The sequence below is a fragment of the Fringilla coelebs genome, assembly GCF_963513975.1.
Source record: "Fringilla coelebs genome assembly, chromosome: 3".
In the NCBI taxonomy this organism is placed as follows: domain Eukaryota; kingdom Metazoa; phylum Chordata; class Aves; order Passeriformes; family Fringillidae; genus Fringilla; species Fringilla coelebs.
Window position 1 is genome coordinate 8,061,204 of NC_140030.1, and position 15,163 is coordinate 8,076,366.

General features: G+C 37.8%; 1 protein-coding gene across 4 annotated transcripts in view; it reads left to right on the top strand.

Annotated features, from left to right (window-relative positions):
- The window catches only part of ATAD2B (ATPase family AAA domain containing 2B), a gene marked incomplete at its 5' end in the record, with an annotated part of 74,762 nt that extends 63,271 nt beyond the window's left edge, over positions 1-11,491 (top strand). For 3 of the 4 annotated variants that reach the window (XM_084203398.1, XM_084203399.1, XM_084203401.1), the window contains 4 exons: positions 3,057-3,752; positions 5,340-5,467; positions 6,649-6,777; positions 8,158-11,491. In XM_084203398.1, coding sequence (XP_084059524.1) covers positions 3,057-3,752; positions 5,340-5,467; positions 6,649-6,777; positions 8,158-8,199 — 995 coding nt within the window. In that variant the 3' untranslated portion in view covers positions 8,200-11,491. The remainder of the gene's footprint in view (positions 1-3,056; positions 3,753-5,339; positions 5,468-6,648; positions 6,778-8,157) is intronic. The other variant, XM_084203400.1, reaches the window with a different exon arrangement.
- Positions 11,492-15,163: the final 3,672 nt, after the last annotated feature.

Below are 15,163 nucleotides of genomic sequence, written 5' to 3' on the forward strand. Positions count from 1 at the left end.
CAGATATTTATTGTTATTAAAAATGCTTAGTAGTGATTTACAAAAAAGCAAACCAGACAGAAGATAGAAGTAAAATTAAGATCCCTTTGGCAAATCTGTGGAGGTTATGTGAAGATTATAGAGTGAATAGTTGGCCGATTTAGAAGGCAAGTGAATGTATTCATGTGTGAATAATTGCTATTATAATAGTTTGAGTTAGAGAAACTCGGTTCCATAAAGCGGGATTCTTCTGACAATAGTATTTCCACTGCCTCTGGCACAAATACTGCCAAAAGACTGGGTATCAATGAGGAGATTTCTGATGAGTAGTTTTAAAAGGAGTAATTGAAAAGGTGTTGAGGCATTAAGTTGCAATTCTATGTACCATGTTCGTTTTTTAAACAAAGTTCACTCCAAGCTTTTCTTCTGCAAATAGCTGTCCCATTCTGTTACCTGCTGGAAGCTGATAGTCATGAATCATACTGACTGAAAAATAAAAAGTTTGGCATTCTGCTCTTGATAATTTACAATCTTCTAAAATACAAACATTAAGGTAGTGAAGTTGGGATTCCAGGCTAAGTTTATTTTTTAGCAGCAATCTGTTAACCCATTAGATCCTCCCCAGTGGCCCTTTGCATCAGTTTTACCCTGTGGTAGCTCCTTCATCCTTTTAAAGTCGTAATCAACTGTCCCATAGGATTCAGTTTCCTGCCTCTTATGGCAGCTTCTCAGATCCATGTGCCTTTTTTATTTCCAGTAACTGTTTAGGGGACCAATATAGGTGATGAAATCTGGTGTTAGTGTCTACAATTTGTCACATGGTTCTCTGGTCCATTAAACACTTCTTGTACCACTCCCTTAACTTAACTGAGGAATTAAGCAGAACAAAGAGTGTTGCAGGGTTTTGTTCTTAGATGTTGTATTCCTTGCTCAACTTCTCACTAATTTAGAGGCTTGACTCTATGTAAAAGAAAAATCTGTGTAAAAATGTTTTGGTTGCTAAGGATCTGGAACCAGAATTTCCTCTCTCATCCCAAAAGACATTGCTACCTCACTTTTCATTGTTGCTTTGTCCTAATTAAAAACAGCAGTAAAAACCAGCACCCATAATGTTTGTTCAAAAATATTCAATGAGACACTGAGTGAGCTGGACTTCCTGACTCTCAGCTGGGAAAGACTTGAAATTTAATGAGATGGGTAATACAAGGATTAATTCCATTCTGCTTTAAAGTGATTTCTCTCACACTTAAGAATTTTAGGGAAGGTACTTGTGTGTTTGGGGAAATTGCAGATTCTTATCCCAGGTGGAACTCCCAGTGTGGACAGAAGTGATGCACCAGTAAACAATTCACTGATGTAAAAGATGTCAAATATACTTCACAACATATCTCATGTATCTATCTGAATTACAGCAAAGTGTGCCTAAACAGCCAAAAATCAGTGTATCTTTAAAAGACTTCTACTCTCAGTCTGTGTTTTATTTACCCATCTTTGGAGTTGTGCTGAGGTTAAATTCATTGGCTAATAGAATATTATTTTCATTTTTGTCTGTAAGTTTACATTTCCCTGTTTAGTTTCAGATTTGCTGCTTCAGTGATTAATGAAAATCTCTTGCACAATCTGGGGAAAAAATACCTGACATTCTCGAAAAGTTATGTGACTAGGTTGTAATTTGTCATCAATAAAAGAGTGACACTGACTGTAGAAGTCTCTATCGGGTCTAAAATATGGCTGGAGAAAGGAGATTCCCCCCCCCAAGTCTTGCAGTTCTCCATAAAGATTATTTGTAACAATAAATACACATTCCAAGTGAGACTGTTTTTATTGCTGTGTGATTGTAACTTTAGATAGCTTTAAAGCCAAAAGGTGAGGATTTACTCCTAATGTAGTTGTTAAACTACCTCTTACATACAGCACTCATGGGGAGAAGTTCTGAGGTACAACTGTGCTTCTGAGTGGCTGTGATTTAATTCTCAACACTTGTACCTGCGTAGTGCTTGTATCTTCAAAGCAAGATCTTTGTAACTCAGTGTGTGCTTGGCAGACATGGGTGTAGGACTTAATACCCCATAAATCAAAGCAACTTACAAATGTAAAGAACATTATGGAGGTGCTCAGCATAAGAGTTCACTTTGAAAGGGAAGGAAATTTGTCTGTCTCTGGTTTCTATTGGCAGTGATTTTCATTTATAGTAGTTGGCCATAACTTAAGCAATTTTGCAAAAATTGAACAGTGTTTATCATTGCTTGGATTTGAACATAGAAGCTTCACTTTGTCCCAATGTCTTCCTAGTCTTCTGAGCTGTGTATAGTTAGTACTTTTGAAAAGGATATTGACAATAGCATTAGGTTTGAATGGTCTTCCTTCTGCATTTGCTCATTAAATGACAAATGTGCCCCAAAACCTTTAGATCAGTACCTTAGTTGTATCTCACTGCAGATAGGTTAATAAAATAAAGTGGCCTTTCTGAAAAAGAGTTTATTATGTAATTTTTCAAAGGCACAGAAAATAAAACTAAGAAATAAGAAAAAGTAAAATTTCATGGAGAAATAATGAAAAAAGGGAATCACATGCCTATATTGCTTGAAGTTGCGTAGCACAATAGGGCCCTCACAGCTGACTCTGGTTGGAGTAATAGTTTGGATTAGAACCTTCTTCATGTCCCTTCCAACCTGAATTATTCTATGAATCCATGAATTGCACTTTCATTTGTTTTATTGTATAATCACTTCAAATCACTGAGGAGCTAAAAAGGGAAAATGAGAATAACTGTCTTTGGGTCCTCATTACCCAAATGAGCTACCCAAATTACTACACCACTGCTTAGCTGTTTTAAGTAGGAATTTCTTGTTCCTATAGTTTAAGAATTGAGTGGATGACTGAGTGTCCACTCCTTATACTTCTAAAATTCCTTGTTTCCTCTAATTTGCTCACACTTAAATCAACAGACACCTTATTTTTCCTTGAAGAGTGAAGATACTTGATTGCCTCACACAACACCATATTCTTATATGCTGGTCTCTTTACTGAGGGGTACCTGTGCATCTAAAAGTGTTTGTTGGTGTGTTTGTTTTCAGTTCGAATAAGGAGAAAATCGAGACGGCGCTCCCAGTGGGGCAAAGGCATTATTAAGAAGAGGAAAGTCAATAATTTAAAGAAAGATGAAGATGATGCAAAGTTTGCTGATGATGAAAATCATGGTGAGGACAATAAATTACTGGAAAATGGAGAGCTAGAGATCAGCACTGACTGCATTGAGGAGAATGGAGAGGAAACAGGAGACCTCTCTATGACAAATGATGAATCCTCTTGTGATATTATGGATATAGATGCAGAGCAGAGGCTTAACAATGGGACATCAGGAAAGGAAAACAATTTTGCATCCACAGAAGAGGAGAGCTCAAATGAATCACTGTTAATAACTGACAGTATTACCCTGGGTGCTGAAAAGGAATTGAAGAAGGACTCTACATTGAAAGGGGACTGTGTGAATGGAGAGACATCTGTACATGGCTCCGAAGGTGTACCTGGTCCAGCCTGTCATAATGGTAAAGTAGAATCACTTGATGCTGTTTCACCCTGTGACAACAGTGATTGGTCTAGTAACAGGCAAAAATCTTTATCTGAAGATCAGCCAAAGGAGAAAATGGAAGCTTCCAGTGAAAATCAAGGAACTGATCTGGTGAAAGCTGAATTACCACATTGCAGCAATAATGAGAAAACACTACAGAGCACCGACATTGAAACTAAAGACGCTGAAGCAGATAAAGAAGGTATAGCTTGTTTTCCATGTTTTTGTCTTTATCTCAGTGTACAAGTTAATGTGTGTATTTTTCACTCTAATATCTTATGTTACAATTATTATATAATAATATTTTATTAATTGCTGACTATTTATTTGAAACTCTTGGTATGCTTATAGCATTTAATTGCACATAGAAAAATTTGAAGTGCAATCTTGACTTGCTATGTTTTCATCTTAGGCAAGAAGGTGTATCTCCACACTAACACTACTCTGTTCATATTTGTCAGCTTTGTGGGAAATTCTGAGATAACATTAAAACAAGATATAAGTGTTTAAAAATAGTATAAATAGCGATAAATACAATACATATTTTGGTCTGTATATTCTATCTGATTTTTATTTTTATTTGCATGTTAGATATTGACTTGTTTTGTTACAGAATACGATAATAGTATCATTGACATTGGATAAAAAAGCGTAGAAATAAAGAAGGCATTCCTTTAAAAAACTGTGCATAGCAAAAGCTGAAGCAGTTTAACTCATTGCAAAAGCCAGATTGTTGTTCATCTGTTGGAGAAGGTATCTGGCTTTGGAGTCGCAGCAAACACAATAACAGTGCAGGAAAAAGATAAGAGAAGGAGAAGGAAAATCCTGGTGGTGTATAAAAGAAGGGGCCGTGTCCTTTGAAGACAAGAGAGAGAGTTTCCTCAGGGAACAGAAATAGAAGCCTTATGCATGATTGCCTTTTTAATGAGCTTTCAGAACTATCTAAAAGAATGGAATCTTTACTTCAAAAGTTAGTGCTGAGATTTACAAAGTAAATGAGCTTTAATGAGAGATCTGAATGATGAGAAGATTACTGTGTACATGTTGGCTGTGTTTGTACATACACGTTTTCTCTAAGGGTAAGGAGAATAATACAAGAAAGGTCCTAGGAATATCACAAGAAGAGCATGATGCGTTAAGAGCCTTTACATTTCTGAATTTGGTGGGTGAATTCTGTATGTTTTAGGATGGTTATGATAGCAGGGGTCCTCAGAAGAAAAGGTGTTTTAAATAGTTGAGGAGAAAAATAGTGAATGAATGTAGGGAGAATATAAGGAGATAAGAAAATACTTTGGTCAATAGGTTGACCAAAGGTGGAGGAAAACAGAAATGTGTAACAAAAGCATGAGGATTGAAGTATAGCAGATGTTGGAGTACTGTGGTGATGAAGACGTGGGATGCTTTAGAGAGAAAAATGAAGATTTGTTTCACTTGAGCAGAAAGAATATCAGCATTTGCTTAGTGTGTGAACTTGTCTTTGAAGCTGTTTAATTTGATCTTGAATAGAAAGTTACGATGAGAAAACTCGTAGTGGGATTCAGTTTTCATTCACAGTTGGCACTTTGGAGTTGGGTTTTAAGGATTGCCATTTTGTGTGTGCCTTCTGAACTGTGGGTTTGTGCACCTGTAAGCATTAGAATTGGCAAAGCTGATGAATAATGTGCACTGCTACAATCTTGCTTGATTCCAAACAACCCAACAAACTAAACAAGCAAAATCAAACTGAAGTGAAGAAATAGGCTGTATTTTGTGGGACTGACAGTGCTGATAATTGTTTTTCAAATTACAGGTTTGTTCAAAAGCAAGAAAACACGAAAAGTCGCTGTGGAGCAGTCAAAGCCCACAAGTTTGGAGCAGGTTCCAGAGGAACCTTCAGATCCCGTACCCTCTGTGGTTGTTGACCACGACAGACTAAAGGTAACAGAACTGAAAAAATAAATTGAACTATTAACAGACTCCAGTAAAGAAGCTTCCTTTCTGTGTTCTGAAGTAACATTTCCTTTAGTTTTGACTGCAGACAAGTATTATGATCATAGTGACTTCTGGAAATGATTTGTCGATCAGTGTTTTTTGGATAAAAGGTTAATAAAACTGCAGAATCCTTACTGTCCCATCATTACTGCCCTTAGAATCCAGTAATGACACTGGATTCCTAGCAGTCCATTCTTTAAATTGCCCATTTTTGCAGGTACTCACATGTGTTAATTGGCCGTGCAAGGTACCAAGAAACTGCTGGGTGCCTGGTAATTGGGAGTTAATATCATCTTTTCCTCTGTATACTTGGTGGAGAAAATTTAGTGGATTGGAAAGCAAATGGAAATTTGTATGGATGTTTTGGCATTGTAAACTGCTAGTTAATTTTCTTCCAGTTTTTTTTAAGCTTCAAGTTTTTTTTCAGTTAAAGTTACAACAAAATTTGCTGTTTTCTGTTGTAAAAAGTAGCTTGACCTACTGTGACCTATGAAATTAAGATCCCGTTTTCTGTGGAATACAGATGATGATCTCTTCCGAAACCATAGAATTGTTATGACAGGAGAAAAAAAATCTTAAATGTCACTCTTTGCTACTATGTAAAATACTTTAACCTTTGTTATGAGAAATTTTGCATATGTTGTGTCCTCCTTCTCTCTTTTTGTTCTGTTTAACAACATTTGTGGAAGACCAAATGTTTTCCTATGGTGGTACTTTTTTTCCCTGCCAGTATAAGTGCTTAAAAATGTCTGCTTTGGCCATCAAAGCAGTTTTTTAGGTTTGCTTTGTTACAATGACCGACCAAGATGAAATAGGATGCAATATCATTCCAAAAGACCAAACATTGCCCCATCTATACTGAGTATCTTAAGAATCTTAAGGCAAGAAGAAAAGTGTGGGTATAAGCAGAGAAGTGAAAGGAGACATCAAGTCCTTTTTGTATAAACATTGAAGTCCATTTTGTATAAACACCTGGCCTTGCTGATACCCAGGTGTGGTTCATTTCATTTGTTGTATCCCTTCAAAGGAGGGCTTCAGAAACACATTGCATTTCTGATTTGTCCTTAAAAAAAGTTAAAAAATTATTCTAGAAACCATCTTAACTTCACATTTTGTTGTTCCAACAGAAACTGCTTGATTTGGTGGTTAAGAAAAGTGACAACCTGACTGTTGACCAACTTGAGAGATTGTATTCACTCCTCAGTCAATGCATCTACAGACATCGTAGAGACTACGACAAATCACAACTTATAGAGGTGATGTTGTACAGCTTCTTTTATTCTTTATCTGAATATTGTGAGATAGGCTTTTCAGAAACTGTTAATCTGTCAATTTATTGTTCTACTAGCAGGCAAAAGCCTTTAATAGACTTTGAAGAAGGTATCTATAAAAAGAAAAAAGCTTAGTGTGGTAACTTAGAAACTGGCAGTTGTTTCTAAGAATGCTTTCTGCAGAAGAGGATTAAGAATTTAACCTAGAAGAAGGGAGGAGAAAGAGGAGAGAATACAGCAGCAGAAAAAGCACATGATAGCAGAGTAAAATGAAATAGAAGCAGTTTCCATGTTTGTGGCATGACTAGCAATGGATATAAAGTGGGGATTTCATAGGTACCCTGACCTGGCATTGCTGCTGTTGCCCTTAATTGTGTTGGTGTAACTAGGCCAAAACCAATTACCCCCCTCTGCTCCATGCAGTTTGCAGATTCTGACTTTCATAGGAGACCTTAGAAGTGTGAACATTCTCTCTTGATCAGTTAGTGCAGTCTTGGGAAGGTCAGTTCAGCATGGTAGAAGGCAAGTGTCTGCCTTGCCATCATCCTTTGTCACTGAAGTGTTTGCCCTCCAAGGCCTCCTGTACATCAGCAGCAAATTGGTCATTTCACCACTGGCACAGGCTGATGCCAGCTCTGGGTGTGCATCCCCTCCATCACCGCTGTTCTAACTGCAGAGGGGTTTGGATCAGCTTGCTGATTCAACTGATAACCAGCCCTGCTGAGAAAAGGACAACAATTGCTACTTTCCAGTTGGATCTCTGAGCACTAAATATTTTTCTCCATGAATAATTTACAACAAAACCTGGAAAAGCCATAGTGTGGGGGGTTTTGTAGAGTTCCTGCAGAATATTTTTCAAACTGTTTTTATGCTATTCCCTGCCATCTTCACCTAAAAATGTGTTGAAAGTCTGAGCAAGACGTTAGGTAGATTAAAAAGGCATTTGTCCAACAGGAGTGTCTAGATACAGTCTTTACTTTGATTATCCAAACTGTGCAGACTTGTGATTACAGCTGGGTCACCAACTGCAGAAGTGTGCAGTAAGACTTGAACTCATGCAGTGTGCCATTGCAATGCTTTCCTAATACATATTGAGCACAGTAATTATATAAGTGACCCTTATAAGCCTTGATTTTCCTCATGGACTGTCATAGTAGAGGGCTTTTCTGCATTAATGCTTCTTTAATGAGTTCCTTCTTTCATCGTATTTTGCTAGCAGATAGCAGCTAATAAACAGAAACGTCTGTTTTCATATATTTATTTGTTCAGATTAAAAAAAGTATTGCAGTAAGTGCTACTACATAAAGTAACTCTATTTCTGTCTCTGTATATTTATGAATAGTTAATGGTCTGTGTCTCTTGCAGGAGATGGAAAGAACAGTTCATGTGTTTGAAACATTCCTGTGAACTCGTCAAGATGGGTGGGTTTATCCTCTCAAACTGCTCATGGGAGAGCAGTCCTCTGAGCCATTCAGTTTCCATTTGCACCAAGTATGTGCAGAGCCTTGGTCTTAAGTGCTCTCTCTTTTTGTTTCTGTTGAATTTGGTGCTATTGTCTCAGGTACCTGAAACCAACCAGCCTACAAGAACCAAACGGAACTTCATATAGTTGTATCTGATATAAATAAAGAATACAATGCCACAGCTTGGAGATTTTTGGTGCTACAGAAACTGTTCTCATTCCTGCTCTTGTTCACTCTACATGCATTATCTATGGGGAAACTTCAGGCAAAGTGAAGACCAACACATACAAGAGGACTGGAAAGAGCAGATCTAAGTTGAATATTTTTAAACAGGCAACCTTTTTTTATTTTTTTTTTCCAATTTTTCTCTTCTCTGGGGTTATGGACAAAAAAAATCTGTCCTAAAGAAGGCAGTGATGCATTGTGGTAGGAATCTTGAGTAACTGGATGTACAGTAATTTGAAGATGAGGCTCTCTAGAACTGCCTTTAATGTGCCTTTTAGTCAATTGAGAAAGATAAGGCTAAGCAATTTGTTTGGATTATAGCAAATGGCAATGTTAGAAAGCTGTCTGCAGAATGAAGATCTCCAAAAGGATGAATTGTATTCTCTTCATTGGATGGCAGCCAGTATTATGGTTCTATAATGCCTGTCTTACTCTACAGAACTAAACTAAGACACACTGAAAAAGCCACATACTTTACCAAAATGGTGAAATTCCTTTTTCATTGGTATATATTTTGTTTTAGAAACAAGTTACACAGTGAAACTCTTCTGTGTTGCTGAAAATGAAGCATTTTCCCACCGTGTCCTTGTTTTCCAGTGCGAGTTCTCTAAGGAAAGCAAGGTTAATACTGGCAGGTTTCATTGGGAAGGTCTGTGTTTGTGATATAGCTTGGACTGTGCAGTGCAGGCAAGAAGACACTATAGTTGGTCAAAGTCCTGGAGCCCAACCTCAGCTGAAAATAAAAACTTCTCTTAGGTTTCACAAGTCATTCCGTGCAAAGCATTGTTCCTGTGGGGAGGATTGGAAGAGAGCCTTTTGAATCCATCTTTGCTAAGAGTTCTCTGGGTCTGAATTGTGTGGTTCAACACCTTTCTGGCAGCTGGAGAGAACAGTCTAGGCAGTTTTTATGTTTTATCACATTTAGAGCGTTACCTGGGCTGGTTTATTTCACACCCACGTGGGAAGTGTTGTAGAGCAGTGGCTGGTGTTCCCATCCTGAACGTTCATCCTGGCTGTCCCTACGTAGCTGCAGAAGCGTCTGTCAGAAATATGCAACGCGGTGTGATTAGTTTTTAATAGACAAAACAGACTACTGCAGAGATCCTGAGCTACCTCAGCTTTTTTGTATTTTAGTTACCAACAGTGTTTATGGAGGACTGTAATCACGCTGCTCCCTGTACAAACCCAGGCTTAGGGACTCGTCTCCACCTCTCCGGCTCATCCCAGGGTAGTGCTGCAGAGAGAGAAAACATGGGCCTTGGGCTACTGCAGTAATCCAAAGTGCTTTGTCCATTCTGGTTAAACATCAGCCTGTCTTAGATTTTTTTTCACCCCTGAATGCCACTGTTTTTCTTCATAGGTAATAGCAGGAAAAGGTTTTAAGCATTCACGTACATCTAGTTACACCGAAATGCAACCCATGCAGAAACACTGTATTTTTTAGGTGGGAAAGTGCGATTAAAAACAACAAAAACAAGCAGAAAACACATTTTAAATGAGATTCTTTGATCTCAGATTTGATTATGGGATTTTTTTCCATGTTTCATTTAGTATTTATTAGCATCATACCTGTTTGAGATATTTATGTGTCTGGTACATTAACAGCATTTTGTATTTTGATGGAAATTGTTACAAACTTTAAGATTTGATTAAATGAAATGTAGCAGAATTTTTGTAGCAAGTTTCTGATAAAAGGGTTTTTTGCAAGTCTCAGGTTCTTGCTGCAGAATTTTTTAAAAATATTTATTCCAGTTTCACTTACTCAAAGAAGTTTTTGTTCAAGTAACAGCAGCACTTGTGGAAGATAAAACTGCATTCATTTTTAAGAAGATAATAAATTTATATAAACTAAAACAGTTGAGAATTTTAGTCACCAGTGAGTGTAAAAAGCAAGTTTAAGCTAATGCCTAGCATTCAAAAAGGTTCTAAAAGGTCAGGTTTCTAAAGGAAAATTTTTACTGTCAGTTGTTGATTGGGAAAAATCATTAAGAGGCAACTTTACTGATTGAGGAGCTGCCATGTTGTTTTAGAGAAACGTAGCTAATATCAGATGTTCTAGTGGACAGCTTACCTAAAATGATATACTCGCCTTCTTAGCCCAAATAACCACACTTCAGTTTTTGTTTTCCTTTACAGATGTCTGGTGGTTATAGAGTTAAAACAGCTGTTAATCTATCCATGTGGTCTAAATTTGTTTACTCTTTGTATGTTTTTAATTTTTTTGCCACATAGCACTGGCAAGAGTTTGTACAAATTGACCTCTCTTCCTTGTTTCTTGTTGTGAAAATTGCAAATAAACTCCTGTGTGAGTCCTTGTCCTGGACTCTATGGAATGTGACCAGCCAGGAGGAGGAGGAGGAGGTTCCCTTGGGGGCTGGGGGGCTGCTTTGGAGTGATAGAGTTGCTCTTGGGTGATGGCTCTGGAGTTAATTGTATTTGCAAGCTTGAATCTCACCTGTGATTATTTTGTTTTGTTTTGTTTTGTGTCCTCTGTATTGTTACTTGATTTCCTCATATGCCAATGTATTTATAGGATTACTGGGTTTTGTAATATCTTGTCTTCCTTTTTTTTTTTTTTTTAATTAAGTTGGTGAGTCAGCGCTGGTTTTACCTTCAGTCTCGTGAATGGCAGGTCCTGCAGCTGATAGTCTTTTATTTTGTTTTTGTTTTATTTTGTAATCACACCATAAGCTTGAATTTGGGCTTGTACTTGCATCTTTTGTATCTTGTACATTGGGTTAATTAGACATTGGGATGTCCTGTTTGGATTCATTAACGTGTGTCTACTTTGTGGATTAAGTAGACTTCCTTCATCAGCTATGGTATATTTTGGATTCTATAGTTTTATTCAGAATTGTGTTTAAATTGATGTTTTGCATTTTGACTTCATTTTACGTTAGTTTGAAGTAAGTTATTTAATTTTTTTGAACTTCTGGAAATTTTGAACATTTTACTGTAATTTGTAATATAACTGCTGTGAAATACTTGAATAAAGATGACAAGAAAACACAGCTTTAGCTCCTTCAAAAATGTATTTAAAAGAAATGGCTGAAAACAGTCTTTTCCTTACTAGACCTCCTTGGTTTTGCAATTTAGATGTTACACTTTGGGGTCTTGCTGTTTAATTATTTTGAGCAGTTTGGTCCAACTTCTGCTTTCAGTGTTTGTCCATTAGAGAAATGGCTTATAATTAGAGGGTTTTTTTTTTAAAGGAAAGACTCTTACCTTTCTATTTATTATATTTAGCAAAGTTGTTTTTACAACTTTGGCTTGTTTGTTTTTTGTTTTTTTATAGATGAAGTCTTGAGGTGTAGGACATGGAACACCCCTGGACATTTCCCTCTTTTCCTTTTTGTGTACCTTAAACTGTAGGGCTCCTGGACAGAAGAGTGAATGAGGAGGTGGGTGGTAGTAACTTCATGTCTGACTCCAGTTCCACTTTTACATGCAGCTTTGAAAGCACAATTAGATATGAAATTTAATACCTGTTGTATAATAATGAGGTTGATTGGTGAGAGCCTGGGCTCAGCATGGGCTGGTGTGTTTTCACCTTGCAGGTACCAGCACCACGCTTGGGTTTGCAGTCTGAATAAAGGAAGTGGAGTGTGAGGTCTTGTGTCTCATTGTCTTTCAGGGGTGGGAATGGCCATGCTAACAGGGAATAGATTCAGGTCTGATTTCTGACAAGGGCTGTAAAAATAACCAGTCGAAAGAGACAAAATATTTGGGAACTGACAGAAGGATTCTTGTAAAGATACTTAGTGAATTTGGAGTGGTACTTCAAAAACATGATTTAGTAAGAAATAGTTAGGGTGGGTGTTCCTAAAGCCTTAGTAGATGCTTGTGCAACACTCATGTTTGTCAAGTGTTCACTGCTTAATGCTGCTTCCTTCTGCTGTTGGTTTCTGCCTTGAATGTAGTTCTGAAATCCAATTTATCCATATTTCCTTAAATTTGCAGTGCTGCATATTCTCTGTTTCCTCCTTAAGTTCTTCAAGTAATTTATTTAAATAAATTAAAAATGAGATCCTTTTCTTCTGTATCTTGGGTAGGATTTGGACTTGTAATATATGGGGTTTTAAGCCAGCACTGCATGTGAATAAATTCTGCAAGCTAAATCAGTAAACTTACGAACTGATTAATGAAGCCAAACACTTCATTTTTTTTCCCTCCTCCTTTTATGCTTCACTTGTGGTCATGTAACTATTATGTAAAAATGAGGGATTATAAACTTTAACACTAATTAATTCAGCCTCATTCCATTTCTAGGTGAGTAATTTTTTTCCAGTGTGATCATTTGCATAGGAAGTATATTTTGGTTGAACCCACTGCCAGTAGATGTTTGTGACTGCTGTGCAATTCCATTTATTTTAGAATTGCATTTGAGTTATGCTATACTAAGCCTTACTTTTCTATCAGGAAAAATCCTTTCCCTTTAAAAGTATGATAAGCAGCTAAAATTTGAAATGGGTTCATCACTTCTGGTGGAATGTTAATGTGAACCTGGCCATTTGCATTGTGATTGGCTGGTCTGGAATGCTGATGTGGAATAATGCTGCTTTCGAGACTGAGGTGCAAAAGGTGATGTGGAGTCGTGTTCAGAACTCCTCACATGCAGCTACAGGGGTGGGGCAGGGGCTGTCCATGCTCCATGTCTGGGGTGTCAGTCTGGGGTGTCAGCCCCCAGGATGTGTTGGCCAGCAGATGAAGTGGGGTTGCTTCTGTTGTGCTCGACTCCTCTGGTTTGCTGGGTTTGCTTCTGTCCTCCAGCAACCTGAATTTTGGCAGAGTATGTGTGAGAAATGTGCAGGTCCCTTGGGCTGGGTGGCTCTGAGAGTGCTCACACCATTTTGTCATTCTGGTTTTGTTGGGGGCATGAGAAAACTCTTTTGTATCAGTGTAAAATGTGATTTGTGCCATAATCCAGAGGTGCTCGACTGTGTCTACAGGAAAGTAGGAGTTTGTGGGAGGTGACCTGTCCACTCTGGGACTCTGCACTGGGAGGAAGGAAAGACTTAAGGTCAAGTTTCAAAAGGACTCCCTTTGAAGTATTTATTCATCAAAGGGAGTGAAAGAGAATATAGAGGATTGATTCATCCTAGCAAATACATTAAATTTGGACTCAATTAGTTTTCTAAGAAGGAATCTTTCTGCTGTAGAAGGAAAAGAAAATTATGCTTTAGCTAAGAACCTATTTGTGAAAACCCCAGAGACAGTTTTGTTGTGAAGATCTGGCATTCTCCTACTGACTTTGTTATACCTTGTAGAATCCCTCTGTGTGGAGGCTGCATGGAAGAACAGTGATACCTGATTTTGGTGATAGGAAAGGACAAATTGCTAATACATTTTAGATTTCTAATGAACATAATTCCAACATAAGTTTTGAAGTGATGCCCACTGTATTCTCTGTGACATTACGAAAGGTTTAGTGTGATAAAGGAAATGTAACATGGATAGTCACATGTTGAATGTGGCTAACATCAGATTAGTGATTAATTACTGTTTCCTATAGACATTTGAAGTATCATAAATAAAAGCATGTAAGACTACATTTTCATGAAGCATCAGAGATTTAAATGATACAGAATTGTCTCACCTTTATGCTGGGGCTATGCTGCTTCAGGGTCTTGCTCTACAATCTAAAGCTTGTCCAGCAAGAAAAAAGCTTTTTCTAAAAAGCTTCCTTTTCACAAGATTCAGAGGACAGCCACGAAAGCACAAGCTGAGCATAAATTTTACACTGTTAATCTTGTCAATGCATGAGAATAAATTGTGGAAATGGAAATGAGCTGACATCTAATGATGATTTAAATGTTCAGCAATTTGTTAACAAAAATTTGGGTTTATTCACAGGGAATAATGCCAGCAGAAAACACTGGTTTGTTGAATCGGATGCTGTGGCACGTATGATTTAATCCTCTGCATGCCCAGGGCCTGCTGACATCTGAATGGCTTAGCAGTGTTTTTGGGGAGGGCATTTAGTCTGCAGAGTACATCTGCCCTGCTCTCTGACCTTTTCATGGAGTAGTTAAAACTCGTGGGTAGAAACACGTGCCTCATTCCTCATTTGTTTCGGCCCAGCTTCACCTTCCTGGCTCTGCTTCTTGTCATCTCTTGGTGTTTTAGACTATTCATACCTGTTTCTCCCCCCCATGAACACACTAATGCATGTGGTCAACTAGCCCCTCTCCATCTTCTTTTTGCTGAAGAACAAGGTTTTTATGGCTCTCACTGCATTTTCTCCAGCCTTTAAGTCAATTTTGTGGCTTTATTCTGCAGTAGGTCAATTTTTCAACATCTTCTAAAACATTTGTTCACAGAGGAAATTGATGTGATATTCCAGCATAGGTCCCACCAGTGCCATTTATAGAGGGGAAAATCACTGATTCCTATTCCCTGTCCCCCTTTTTGCACATCTAAAGATCAATTTAGGCCTTTTATACCATGAAATTGGGCTGGGTACACTTGTTGTTTGACTCTTCTCAGACTTGCAGCTTTTCATGATGCAGTTCTCCTTCCTGAATGTCAGGGTTCCCCATTCACACCTCTCTGAGGTCCTGCTTAGCTTTATGAAAAGAAGTTTTATGGGTCCCAGGCAGCCAGAGGAGCCAGCACCATATATATGACTTGTTCAGGCCTCCTCATTATCTTTCCCTTGGCTAATCTCCTTTTCCACAGGTCTG